Raw genomic sequence first — 15,219 nt, 5'->3', positions numbered from 1 at the left:
ACTGATGACTGAGTGTATAGAACTAACATATAGAGCACTGATGTTCATTATCCTACTTGGAATCTCATCGTGCCGATGGAAGTCTTAACTCTTCAATAATGTAATAATTGATTCAGATTCATCTTTGCTTGTTTCCTGCAGCTGGATGTGATGGAGTTATCTGAATATTAGGTTTCAAGAGTTCTGCATATTTACCTATGCCTATAAAATTTTGATTTATGGCCAACTTCTGACAAAAAATGATTCTTTAACATTTTACACACCTACAGTGAACAACTAGCAGTTCCATATTCACACAAGAGGTGTAATATGCTGAGCACCAACTTTCATTCCAATACCTCTCACAACTGACCATATAGTTTTAATTTTGTTCTGGCAACTTTATAAGCTCTCTCTGTATGCACTGTTTCGTCCTGTCTGATGACAGCCAACGTCTATCACAGGATTACCAGTAGTGGATATGAATGTACATAGTAAAAGTCAAAAAGAGACAGAGTGATGTAATATTCCTACCCCCACGTGCTTGTAACATTTCCCTACCAGCTGTTAGCCAGCCTTGTCACCAACCTCTCCTCCATTCTCTCCTCACCAACTCCACACAGCACAACCTCTCAAACCAGTGAACCTGTAGTGTGGGCACAATTTAGTCAGCCAAGACAATGCAGCCATGCAGGAGTGTGTATGCATGTTCTCTGTTAACTCTGAAGGAATGCCTCAACCAATACTGTGGGTTGTTCCTTTACTCCAATTATTTATATTCCAGAAAGGAATTCCAGTACCAATACTAAAATGTGCTTTATATTCATATGTTGATATCTCGTTCTGGTATCTGTTCATACCTCTGCATGTCACATTTGCCTCTTATTGGATCTGTCCACTATTAGTGAACTCTTATTCTATTTACGACCATCATTCCTTCTTGATAAAATGTTAATGAACTTTCCAAATGCAGTAATAAATCTTTAAGTTATGAGCGGTAAAAATATAATCAGGTTGGGAAGGAAGGAAGGAAGATTAGCATGGAACAGCCCATCAACAATGAGGGCAATAGTCAGGGTTCAAAAACATGAGCTGAGGAAGAATGGGGAATGAGTTTGGCTATGTACTTTTCAAAGAATCCATTCTAGCATCAGCAATGACTGATTTAGTGGCACCCCGGACCCCTACATTTGGATAGCAAGATGAAGATTTGAATCATCATCCTACCAAATGTGGGAACAGTGTCATATCACAGCATCAGCTCACTCAATATAATAAGGGTGGCAGAGAGGACAATAAAGAAATAAAGACTACACTGATTACAATGAAATGTAATGAAAATGCACACAGGTATTGCAGCTACAATAAAATATAAAGATCCTTACTAGCCTTTATATCCATCAAAATTTTTATCATCTAATGATATATTACACATATTCAGCACAAGAGTGCATCAGCAGCTACTATTACCAGTTTTGTTTCTCTTTCCGTAATTCACTTTTTTTTGTAATCCTATATTTGATCTTCATCCACAGCTGAGTGGTCAGCGGGGCTGGGTTTGATTCCCAGTGCTGTCAGGGATTTTTCCTTGATGGGAGGCCTAGTACAGATTACACTCAGTCTCTTGAGGCCAACAGAGGAGTTACTCAACTGATTAGCAGTGGTCCCAATGTCAAGAAACCCAACAACGACCAGGACAGTGGCGTGCCGACCAGATGCCCCTCCATACAGCATCCTATGATGCCACTGGTAGAGGATCTCATGGCAGTCGCTCAGGCCCAACTGTCCTGTCTAGGGCCAGAATGCAAAACTTTATTCTCTCAAACAATGGAAACTCCAGGCAGGAATATCAACAATGTAGGAAAAGACACATTGCTACTTATTGTAAAGAAGACACAGCAATTTGCAGACAGGCACACTTAAAGGACACTCACATATAACTTTCAGCCACAGTCTTCGTCAGTCACACCTCACACACATGACTGCCAACACCAGCATCTTGGGCATGTGTTTGTGTTTCTTTTACTGATGAAGGCTGTTGCCAAAAGGTATATGTGAGTGTCTTTTAATTATGCTGTCTTTCCCTCCATTGTTAAACTTCACTCTCTCTTACTTTTATATTGGACATGAGAGCATGGATGGCCTTACACTGTTTCACTCTAACTGATTACTTGCATATATTTTTGTTGCATTCAGTTTTGATCAATGTGTACTGCATTTATCATGAGGCCTCTCCTTTTGGTCTTAACCTGACTTTAATGTTACAGCTCATATGTGATACTGAAATATTCATTACAATTTATCAGACTGAGACAAAGGTAGAAATGGAAATAATGTTCCGGTCCCTGTCAACTATGCACAGTCTTAAAGTGATGAAGAATGCATAAACAGTTCACTGATAGATGCAATGAGTAGCAAAAATTGAAATACAAAAGGATAAAAATACAGGAACCAGTCTGCAGTTTCAGTCTTTCACATATTATAACAATAATACCATAAAAGTGTATTACTAGAATTACAAACAACTGGCAGACTGACTGCTTAAAATACTTTCAAAATATATTAAAAAAATTTAGTAGGTTTTTGCAATTTAGAAGAAAGAGCAAAGAGAGAAAGATAAATGGTAAATCACAACATTTGAAGATCATGAAAATCAGTTTCAATTGAAAAACAAAGCTTGTACATACCCAAGATAAGTATAACAGCACTGTGCACCATCTACACAAGTAAAAATAGGTGCAAGAGCCATCCTAAATTTGATCATAATATTTATCACAGATATATCATCCACGAAATCTCTCTGACATGGAGCCTTTTTTATGTGAATTAGGATATTACTTCATTGTTAAACTCAAATTACAATTCTGACCATTTTCTGGTATCATTCTCCCAATACAACTACAGTGTGCAGCAGAACCGACTAAGCAGTTTTACACAGCAATAAAATGTAAATCTGGATGTATAGAGAAAAATGTTTTTATTTTCTAAATTAGTACAATGCACCATTTTACTTTCATTTAGTTTTGAAAATAATGCCCTCAAGATGGCATCTGTTGGCATCAATACATTGTTGTAGACAATCCCTGAAATTTCAAACAGCTCTTGCACTTATCGCGGGATATGGCGTTCACTTTGTCAATAATCTGCTGTTTTAACTCTGGTAGGTTGTGAGGGCAGCTTTTGAAAACCTTTTCCTTCAGACATCCCAAAAAAAAGTCACAAATGCTGAAATCTGGTGTCCAAACAGGCCACCCGACAACACCCCTCAAAGAGACAAGGCGTCCCGGAAATATTTCTCTCAAAACATCAAGTGAAATTCGAACTGTGTGAGCAGTAGCTCCATCCTGTTGGAACCACAAGTCCCTCAATCCTCCTTCAACAATCTCATCCATTCTGGGTTGCAGAAAATTTTGCAACACTGAAACATAACATGTGGAATTCACTGTCACGATCACTCCTCCTCCTCAAAAAAGTAAGGGCCTACCACACCAAATTGTGATATGGCACACCACACTGTCACTTTAGGAGAATGTTGCGACCTTTCGTGAATAATTCGGGAGTTACTTTCAGCCCAGTAGCGAAAGTTTTGCTTATTCTCTCACCCACTAAGATGAAAATGTGCCTGTTCATTACTGAAGAAAGTTGCATTCGGAGGGATCAGAGCAAGCATTTACTCACACAGATTTTGTCAGTTGGCATAGTCTGCTGGGCGTAGTTCTTGACCAATCATTATTTTGAAAGTATGGAACTTCAAATCACATTGCAGAATCCTGCTCAAACTGTGGTCTGAAATCCCCAATGCAACAGCATGTCGTCAAGCAGAACGTTGCGGCAATTGTTGAACTGCTGTTCTACCCTGCTGCACATTTTCAGCCGTGTGTATCTATTCTTAGTGTGCTACCAGTTTCCTCCAACTGCAGAACCCAGAACCGAATTGTGTCTGCATTAGGAACGGCATTGTTGCGTGGAATCACAGATCTGTTGTTTTCATAATAAGCACGAACAGCAAAACCACAATTTGCACCGGTCCAGACCATGTTGGCTACTGAAATAGGGTCAACGACTGAACAAAGGCAGACCACGTACAATTGCCTATTCCCACCACAGCCCCAGTGGTAATCGATAGAAACTGCTTCGTTGGTTCTGCCGCATCCTGTAGTTCTACAGTAATGAAAAAACTAAATTAATTTATTTACAGTTGTATGAGTAAGAGTTTAGAAACACTGCAACAGATAAAGCCTTCAACCTACTTTCCAGATGGTAGCTCCTGAGCAATCAGATGAAGTTTTTGTATGATGTCTGCTGCTTCATCAATCTAAAACAGAACAAAAATTACATCATAACTCTCCTTCTCCCTCCCTCCACCTCCCCCCCCCCTTCCTCCCCATACACACACACACACACACACACACACACACACACACACACACACACACACACAGTAATTCATAATCCACAAGAAATTACTGTATGTGCATTATCATTCAAGCTATTTGAATGCAAAATATTGGTATACAATCTTAGAGGTCCTCTACTCTAATGAAACTGGAAAAGTAGGAGTCGCTTAAACTACCAAACATTCAAACAAAATGTAATGCAAATCATAAAAGGTATGCGTTACCAGACTTACATTATCCTTATCAGAAAAGAAATCTGACAGCAGAGGACCAGGACTCAGAAATTCGGCAAAATAATTCATGAGTTTCTGTGCCTCAACAGCTCGTGCTCTTGGGGTATTTACACTCTCCAGTTGATCACCCAGATGTAAGACTTTTGCTGCTACAAAATTGATGCGTTCATCAAGTTCTTGAAATAATGAAATTGATGCCTGCAACCCAAACATTTGAATTTAGACTTACATTTGCTTGGAAATCTCTCTAAAAATGCATTATAATCAGCAAATGTTCTAATAGTACAAAGAAAAATTGGTAACCGCATTCCGCATTCTTAGACACATAAATACCAAGCAAAAACAATACCGGAACAATATCTAAAGACTATCTATACACTTACCATTTATTGCATTGGTTGACAACAAATAAGTGCTATTACCCTACAATAAAATTAAAAGCTAACAGATGACCTGGATAAAAAATTAGGTAAGGAACAGTCATTTTATGACTGGGAATGATAAATGTTTGTGATTTACATTTACATTCAATAAGAAATGTTAGGTCTCTATGTCCTGTCGACGAGAAAATCATTAGATACTGTCTTGCTCATGAAAATATGATCGAGTTGCCAGTTTCCACTCACAGTGTTATAATTTTATGTAAATGGAAGGTGGAGAGGGGAAGAAAAGAAAGGAAAGTGGAGAGGGACCACTGTTGTCAGCTGCATTGGGAAATTACACAGAATCAGCAGCAAAGAGTGAAAATGTGTACCGAACCGGGATCTCTTGCTGACTAGGAAGGTGCGGTAACCACTGCACCACCTGGGACACACTGTTATCACAACTGCATGGACTATCTCGGCTCACCTCATGGCCGATCCACACACCCATTGAGCACCACATATCTGCAGCCCCTGTACATTTCCTCCATATTCGCTCTTCCAAGATTCCACAGGAGGTCAGACATATTTGTGCACCTGCATTGAAGAAGGTGGATTCACTACCCAGCTAGGCATATCAAATTATATGAATGTGTGGTGTCTGTTCTTTCCGACAAGCCATATAATAATTTTCCCACGATTTTTGACTACATATTACTTGGAATAAATGCTCCAGTTGCCAATAAAGGTATAAGTTTATTCACATGACCTGGTTTAATTCAGTATCAAGCCATTCCCAAATAAGTTTTTTTCTCCATCCTAAATGATGAATGTTGCAGGTCATACCCATTTTCAAGAAATGGTTTAAGACAAATGCACATAATTATAGGTCTATATTACTGATGTCATCTGTTACAGAATTATCGAACATGTTTTATACTCATATTTCATGTTGCTTTTTGAGAAAGAAAATCTCATCTATAAAAACAACATAGATTTTGCAAACAGAAATCTTGCAAAACTCAGCTTGCTCTGTTTGCCCATGTGATGCAGAATGTCACAGACAACAGTACCCAGTTTTGTGCTGTGTCCCATGACTTACAGTAGGTGTTTAATACAGATCCACAAGGGCATTTAGTGAACACAGTATGAGGTTACTAAACAATGGATCAGATTCGTGATTGGATTCAGGACTTCCTTGCAGACAGAGCTCAATATATTGCTCTTAATGAAACAAAATTGATATATGTAGAGGTAATTTTAGGAGTACCCCAAGGAAGTGTTAATGTTTGCAGTCTATATAAATGATCAAATAGATAATATCAGAAGCTCATAAAGGTTATTCGCAGATGATGTAGTTGTCTATAAGAAGGTAGCAATACCAGAAGAATGTACTGAATTGCAGAAAGACCTGCAAAAGTGTGATGGTTGATTCAGGGTCTGGCAGTTGAATATAAATAAATAAAACACATTGCACATAAATGGCCAAAGAAATTCACTATGTTCAATTAAACTATTGGTGACAAATCTGCTGGAAAGAGAGACTACTGTAAAATCCCTCAGCACAATCATCCACAGCAACTTAAAGTGTAATGACCGGATAAAACAAATAGTAGGAACAGCAGATGCTCCGTCCACAAAAGAAATGGTTTACAAAACACTTGTATGACTGATTATTGAGTATTAACCATCAGTCTGTCATTTCTAGTTGGATTAACAGAAGAAACATGAAATATCCAATGAATAAGGGTGTGTTTCATCAAAGGATCATTTTATTGGTGCGAGAGCATCATGGAAATGCTCACCAAGACAGCTGTTGTCCACCAAGGAGAGGTTTATAATTTATACTCTTTGAGACTGTGTTTGGGAAAGAGTCAAGTAACACATTACACACTCCAACATATGTCTCACAAAATGACCACAACAAGAAAATCAGATAAATTAGAGCTGATATGGAGGTCTACCAAAACTCATCCCTCCCAATCATTCATCATTCAGAATGGAACAGGGGATGGGGAAAGATACTAGTACAAGAAGTACCATCCATAAGGTGGCTTGTGTTATGGGTAAAAATACACATTTATTACAAGGCTGTGCTTCCACAGCACACTGCAAATCCTTGAGAATGATTCACAATTATATCAAAGTGATTGCATGAATAAAATCACACTTTAGTTAGAAATTGGTGTATTGTAGTCCGAAAAACAAGAAATCATTAGGAATAGGAAACAATATCAGATTGGACAAGAATATGGAAGGAAATGGGCTACATTTGACAACTGCCTTGATTGATTTAGGGAAACCATGGAAACCCTAAATCTGGACTTCAAAGATGGATTTGCACCTGAATTATCCGGAAAGAGAGTCTGATGTACAACATGATTCCACCTTGTTCAGTTATTCTGGAGAGATAGCAAAAAATTATATTTTAATTAGCATAAATTTATGCACACTTTGCTTCACTACTTAAGGATAATGTAATGTTATGTTCATTGCCTGCAGTAAACAACTACTAGAAATTATATCTTTATCCCCCTCCCTCTAGAGATGATGTTATGCTCTAAGATCCATAACTGCTAGTGATGGGAATACAATACATATAAATTTATTCATTTTTTATACAAAAAATATTCACCACAATGGGATAACATGCAAATACGACAGAAAAAAATAATACATACTAAGTAACTAAAACACGAAATTATATAAAATTTGCCAATTTCAGAAGTGTATTCTGAATTCAAAATGTTCACACTAACTACATTGGTTTGTTCAGTCAGTTTGCTTCTGATTGAAATACTAAACATAAAGGCAAACTGTGATGTATGACAGCTGGACTATGAACTCTAAGGCTTTTTTATCAGCATAAGCTGGGAGGTAGCCAGTTGGAATATTGGCAACTTGAATTTAATCTACTTGACCACACTTCTGTAATGTGTAAACTATTTGTTTTGCTGGACTGATTGAAATCAGTATTCCAATCACGCAACTAAAAACTATTGCTGGAAGGGAAGTCACGGCTAAGTAGTTTCAACATTACGAATCAATAAATGCTTGGCTGATTCTGAAAACATTTACAGACCATCTAATTCTAGCTTAAAATACCAAATTTCTGAGTGTTTTCATAAGACAGATTTACGGAGCAATACATCATAATAGGGACAAACCAACAGAGGAATGAACAGAGGACCCACAAAATGGAAATACAGAAGCGTCCGATCCCGCCCGTCTGCTTTGACCCATGATGTCACAAATATGGCGGAAACGACCATAAACCACGATTCCAATATGGTGCATATAAATTCGTTACGTACACATTATGAGGACGAAAATACATCGAAAAACAAACACACACACACTTTCCACAAAAAGCATAATGACACTAACAGGACAAGAGCGGGAAATGGGGTGTTTTTGGGTGGGGGTAAACTAAATATAAACAAATTTAGACACCCAGACCCATACAAAACCACACAAAACGACAAAAAAAAACCGACATCACAAAACTCCCCAAATACCACTAAACACAATATCATCTGGAATCGGACACTTCCCTTGACCCATATAGCTCTACAGCAGCTCCCGATCCCATAAATTAGGATCAAACACTTCCCTTGGCCTATATAGCTCAAAAACATCTCCCGACACCAATACCAACATACACAACCACACACTGAGATCGAGCACTTCCCTTGACCTGCGCACTGTTAATTTTATCCGTCATATCCATTCCTGAACAAAAACAACAACCGATTAATTTTACTAAAATTACCACACGACATCAGTGAACAACACTAAATTAACCTTCACACAAAATTGTTAACTCACTGAAACGAATTCCACTACAAACACAGCCGACACTCGAACAATTCTGGATAACGAGCGAAAGCAAACTGAGCCCATTACACCACACAAACGAAAACCCTGAACATACCACCAGAGAGCACAACAAACCACAACATGATGACATCTACAAACAAGCCACACTCACAAATCAAACTCGGCGCTGTCATGACGTCACACACGACAACACCCTTATGTCACGGGTCAAAGCCGACGCATGGGATTGGACGCTTCTGTCAACCCCACAAAATTGTAATAATCAGGACTTTTCACAGTCCTCATCCCTCTACAGAGGAATTTGAGGATATGCTACTGCAAAGACTTTATTTTTGTGGAATGTAATAGACAGAAAATTTTGGCGAGGTAATTGTTATGGTTTAGTTGGGGGGGGGGGGGGGGGGGTCACACAGATTCCAAGCTGAGAGAGACCACCCCGTCCTGTGAAGAAATAAAGATCATTGCATCTTCTGCTTCACACCATGTGGGCCCCTAAGAAGAAGGGGACTGAGTGACCTGCCCCCCTCCCCCTTCTTAACATCTTTCCTCAGGCTCTCACTCATTTTATCAATTCTGGCAAACCACTAAGCCTCTCATGAAATATGAGCCCAAGTAACCTCACTGAAGATAGGAGAAGCAAAAGGAAGGTCTCATTGACAACCAGCCAATAGTTATTCAGCTGTACCTGTCCAGAGAGTACACAATGAGGAGTGTGTAGGGCATTTTGCATTAATTTTTATTTTCATTCGAGTGTAGTGACTCTATTTAGGCATTGTAATGTTCATTACGAGTGGCATAAAGCATACTCAATATTACATTGACAAGCAACAGCTTTGATTTATTGAGTGCACATAATTTTTGGGTTAAAGTCAGCAGTGTCCTCATGTTAAGCATACCACAACATTGTCATTTGCTAGGGGACTGAATAGTTTGAGATGTGGTGTGGGACAGAGACAAAGAGAAGATCAGTGATGTCATATAGTATTATCTGTATCTATTTCCCCAGAACACATCATACAGTAAAACACCATGGCAAACATAATGTGGATGACTGAATGAAATAAACAGTGACTTTTTGCTGTATACAAGTATGTTATTCAATTTTTATAAGTACGAAAGTAACAGATAAAATAAGAAAATATATTCCCACAAATATTATTATAAGTTGCTCTTGTGATCATTGTGGATTTAAGGCATGAAATATCTACATCTACATCTACATTTATACTCCACAAGCCACCTAATGGTGTGTGGCGGAGGGCACTTTACGTGCCACTGTCATTACCTCCCTTTCCTGTTCCAGTCGCGTATGGTTCGCGGGAAGAACGACTGTCTGAAAGCCTCCGTGCGCGCTCTAATCTCTCTAATTTTACATTCGTGATCTCCTCGGGAGGTATAAGTAGGGGGAAGCAATATATTCGATACCTCATCCAGAAACGCACCCTCTCAAAACCTGGCGAGCAATCTACACCGCGATGCAGAGCGCCTCTCTTGCAGAGTCTGCCACTTGAGTTTATTAAACATCTCCGTAACGCTATCACGGTTACCAAATAGTCAGTGTGGTGTCACCGCCAGACACCACACTTGCTAGGTGGTAGTTTTAAATCGGCTGCGGTCCATTAGTACATGTCGGACCTGCATGTCGCCACTGTGTGCTCGCAGACCGAGCGCCACCACAAGGCAGGTCTCGAGATACGGGATAGCACTCGCCCCAGTTTTACGGACGACGTAGCTAGCGATGCACACTGACGAAGCCTCGCTCATTTGCAGAGCAGATAGTTAGCATAGCCTTCAGCTAAGTCAATGGCTACGACCTAGCAAGTTAGTAGTTTATTGCCTGAATCTACAGAGTCTCACTTGTATCGTCAATAGCGATGTACAACAAGGATGGATTAAAGTTAAGTATTCCAGCAGCTACGTACTTTTCTTTATACCATTCATTACGTATCCTGTTTCAAACCTCACGCCATCCTTCGTGTGTTTATAGCGTGCATTGCGGTCCCCTCAAATCACACTGTGTCAGCACTTCTGTTGACACATCAGTCAGCAAAAGCCATCTGTGCTGCCTAGACAACAGCTGTATAAATGGATCATTGAAGTGACTCATGCACAGATGTTCAGTTGAATAATACCACTCAGAGAAGCAACATATCTTGTGAGAACTCATTCTATCTCTTACAAGCGATTGATGTGTACATTTGACGTATAGCTGTTTATTGTGTCACCCAAACAATGATGTAATGAAAAATAAATCATCTTTAACAAAGCATAATGTCACACACTAATCTTTGAATGAAGTTATATTGTCAATTGCACTCTGCTGAAATCAACATGAAATCAGTGTGCCAAAAACGGCCTCTGAAAACTCTTCTGTACCAACAGCACGTTTTCAACAGCATTGTTTCTGACTTCTCATATTTTATAATCTGGACAGAATAATAATCAATTTGAAATGATATTAGAATACAGGATTCATGTCATTCCTAAACATCTAGTATACATCTTGTAGAATAGGATGTACTGGCAGAGGTCCACGTCTTCCCAACATGATGTTTTGACATCGTAACTTGGTGTCTTCGTCAGGTGTTTCCTGAGACTGGTGGGTTTACTCACCAGGTACTCAGGCAGTGCCTGGTGTTCACTACGCCATCTGCACCCACTGTGGCTGTTACTTATGATGATATCCATCTCCAGGAGTGCCCTCTTCCATCCGACCCTATTACAGCTGTCTTCAGTGACTGTCCCAAGCCATTCCATATTAGGTTGGTGCCCCCCAGGTATGTTCCTAGTACTACAGTGACACTGCAGGTGTTCCCTTATGCTGTTTGCGATCCTTGCGGCTTTCTGTCACGGGCATCTCCTCCTCCTGGTGTTTTGAATTCAGTACGCGCCTGTGAGGTGCACCAGCATCAGGCTGCTGTTGGAGCTGCATTGAAATCAAGATGGAGGAGAACCTGATCAACTGGGAAGCAGAGTCCAGTTCAGTACTGCATGGAATCTGACTTTGGAACTAGTACAGAAATATCAGAAAAAAGTTTGGGAGCCGGCATAATACAGAAAACCAGATGGGGGACACTGCCACAAGAGATTGCTGTAGTGTGTGCAGACATTTGCAACTCCAACAGCAGCCTGATGTGGCAGGAAGTGCACCTCACAGGCACCTACTGAATTCAGAATGCCAAGAGAAATCCACAACAGTTGTGAACAGCTTAAGGAAAGTCTACAGCATCACGATGGAGCTTGGAATGCACTTGGTGGGCACAGACCTAATACAGAGTGCCATGGGACAGCCACAACTGGGGAAGATGACCACAATGGGTGCAGATGCAAGAGGGACTGCCTGGACATGGATACCACTGCAAGGAACAGCCACAGCAGGTGCAGAGGGCATAGTGAAAGCAAGGCACCACCCATACATAAATAAGGAACCTGGTCAGCAAAACGACCACTCTCAGGAAATATCTGATGAATATGATGAGCTAAGATGTCGAAATATCATGTTGGGAAGACATGCACCAGCAGCAGTACACCTGATTCTATAAGGTGACAACAAATTGCACAGAAAGCCTAAGAAATTAACTACTACACAGTTTAAAATTGATTATCATGAGGTTTCTTCACAAACTGAGAATAGATAGTGAGAGGCATATGAATATTGTGAATATTTTCTGGACGTCAATTCATCATTGATATCCCCTCATTCTTCATAGTCTCTTCATCTAAGAGTACCACTTTCCTCCAACTTCTTCAATAATTTGTTGGATCTATTCCAAACCATCATTTTTGTCCTCTACAGCTTTCTTGTGTACCATAAAAGTTATTTCTTGATGTCTTAACATTTGTTCAATCATCCTGTCTGTTCTTTTAGTCAATGTTTTCCACATATTCCTTTCCTTGCTGGTTCTGCAGAAAACACCCTTATTTCTTATCAGCCAACTTAATTTTCAGTATACTTCTGTAACATCTTTTCCTCTGCCGTTCCTGCAGTACCTGCAAATCTCTGACATACTTTTTTTGTCTTCTCGTAGTCCATGCTTACCTTCTACACAATACTGTGTTCCAGTTGTCGTATGGCAGAATATCAGCAAACTAACAATGTATTAAGAGTGAAGACGTTTAAGATATGTTTTCAAATCCAGTCTTATTTGAGGTCTCGACAACGTTTAGTGCACCAGAAAAAATGCTGGAAGAAGTGTGGTAAATTGTAAAATAATCCACAAGGGACAGTGCAGTGAACTTTTTAACGTCATTCCCTGCCTGCAGCTGCAAAGAGGAAATTAGTGCCAGTAACACCAACACTTGTGAAGCATATTTGTCAATGTGCATTTCTAAGTATATGGTAGGTTATGAATGCAAGTGCTACATAATATCAAAATGTAGGCCTGTTGCTCACGACCATTACACCGAAAGACATGTCAATGCCTTTCAGTTTTTTTTTCTTTTGCAATGTAAAAGATTTTTAACAAGACAATAAGCTGAACACCTAAATCTATTACTGATACTCTCACTATTAATTACCTTGTTCTGCATTTGAAGTCGTGACATTTCCTGCCAATGGCTAGCCTCCTCTTCTCTGCACATCATTTCGAGCCGTTCACATCTTTTCCTCTGCCGTTCCTGCAGTACCTGCAAATCTCTGACATACTTTTTCCATCAGTACCTTTCTTCCACATAAAAACAGCGATTATTATTATTGTCTTGTAGCAAGAGAACAATGTCGGTATCTTATTTATGTTGCCAAATAACATTACAGTTTAGCTCTTCCACTAATGAGACAATCAATACAACAAAACCAGTTAGTATTTTAGCTATTATCTGTTTACTGTAACTATGTAACAAGGGTATTACTTAATATATGCTTTTTCTGATACTTACTTTATGGCCTGAAGAAAAGTTTCATGAAGCAATATTGGATCAAAGTTTCCTGAGCTTTCTTCTGTACTCCCTCCAACAGTCCTCCATGCCATACGTTCCACAAATTCTTCTGGATCAAATGGTTCCTTAGAAAATATGTAATTAGAATCTCTGAGACACTGAAGTACTTAACACATTATGTAAGAACAAGTTACATGATTATGTGTAATTTTGATTAATCGTAACAACTAGTGGTAGACATAAAATAAACAGATCTACTTTGCATTTAAACTACAAATTACCTGTTCTAGTTCTTTCATGTATTGTAACATCATTTTGGCGAGTTTTATCTTTACCCTCGACTTGTATACGAGAGACAACAATAAGAAATAACTACGTTCAGTTATTGCAGACTTCCTTAACCTCGATACTGTAGATCGAACAACAGTACACTGACATTTCAAAACGTAAACAAAATCACATGTTATGAACAACTCCCCTCAAAGAGCTTCACTGTTCTGTTACAGTAGAGACACATATCAGGAGTGTACTAAGATCTTCGAAACCGGGTAAACTATCTTTCGGCGATTCAATCGTGTGTGCATCTAAATACGGCGAAACCTGTGTACACGAAAAACTCCCTTGTGCCACAAACTTCATTGGATGTGGTCCAGGAGAAACTACGAAGAAATACTTCTGAGAACACAAGTTCACAACTCAACGTTAAACAGCAAGGAACACTACATACAAGTTATCCCATAACTTTGCACTAATAACTGAGTACGGAAGTTACAGAAACGTAAATCAAAGAAAAAATAAATAAAATACAAGGATGGTGTTGCTGAAGGGATAGCTGTTGGAAGAGGCTGGAACCTTGGAACTTCTCATGGGAGTTTATCCCGGGTTGACACTGTCGATAGCAACCGTGATCAATTTCCCGTTGTTCAAAATGTCAGGTTCGAATCCTGCCTCGGACATGGATGTGTGTGATGTCCTTAGGTTAGTTAGGTTTAAGTAGTTCTAAGTCTATGGGCTTGATGACCTCAGATTTTAAGTCCCATAGCGCTTAGAGCCATTTGAACCATTCAACATGTCAAGAGTTTTCCTCCTCTTGCGAGTATGCGATGTGGGCCTGTGTACGGAGGCTGTACAGATGGTTTAGTGACCTTCGTGCATAGCACGACTTGGGATCAGGTATCATTGAGTTCCTGATGCACAGAGGTAGAGGCTGTTCTGTGCCTGGAAGACTGCTGGGGTCGGATCCATGTTACATAGTCTCTGAGTCGACAGACAAAGTTGGTCTGATCTTGATACGGTGGTTGCAGTGTGTTTCAGTTCACAAATTCTCCTCGTAGATGCAACGTCTTGCCATACACTAGCTAAGCCAATGAAGCATCTAAGTCCATTTTATACATGTTTCTAAAGGCCAGAACCACCATGGGAAGGGCCTAGGTTCACTCAGTATCATGATACATCAGTGCTATTTGAAGTGAATGATGCCACCTCCCAATCATCATGTAGCTGGCTGGGTGGTAGCTCGTTGTTTTGTGGTAG

The 15,219-nt window shown here is 39.6% G+C and overlaps 1 protein-coding gene across 1 annotated transcript in view; it reads right to left on the bottom strand.

Moving 5' to 3' along the window:
• LOC126467493 (exocyst complex component 5) overlaps window positions 1-14,197 on the bottom strand; it is a 112,920-nt gene extending 98,723 nt beyond the window's left edge. Inside the window, exons 1-5 of the mRNA XM_050096466.1 lie at window positions 13,968-14,197; window positions 13,687-13,811; window positions 13,330-13,447; window positions 4,610-4,807; window positions 4,230-4,294 (exon numbers count right to left, since the gene is read on the bottom strand). Coding sequence (XP_049952423.1) covers window positions 4,230-4,294; window positions 4,610-4,807; window positions 13,330-13,447; window positions 13,687-13,811; window positions 13,968-14,000 — 539 coding nt within the window. The 5' untranslated portion in view covers window positions 14,001-14,197. The remainder of the gene's footprint in view (window positions 1-4,229; window positions 4,295-4,609; window positions 4,808-13,329; window positions 13,448-13,686; window positions 13,812-13,967) is intronic.
• Window positions 14,198-15,219: the final 1,022 nt, after the last annotated feature.

The sequence above is a fragment of the Schistocerca serialis genome, chromosome 1 (genome assembly GCF_023864345.2).
Source record: "Schistocerca serialis cubense isolate TAMUIC-IGC-003099 chromosome 1, iqSchSeri2.2, whole genome shotgun sequence".
Taxonomy (NCBI): domain Eukaryota; kingdom Metazoa; phylum Arthropoda; class Insecta; order Orthoptera; family Acrididae; genus Schistocerca; species Schistocerca serialis.
This window is presented reverse-complemented; position numbering and strand designations above follow the sequence as displayed.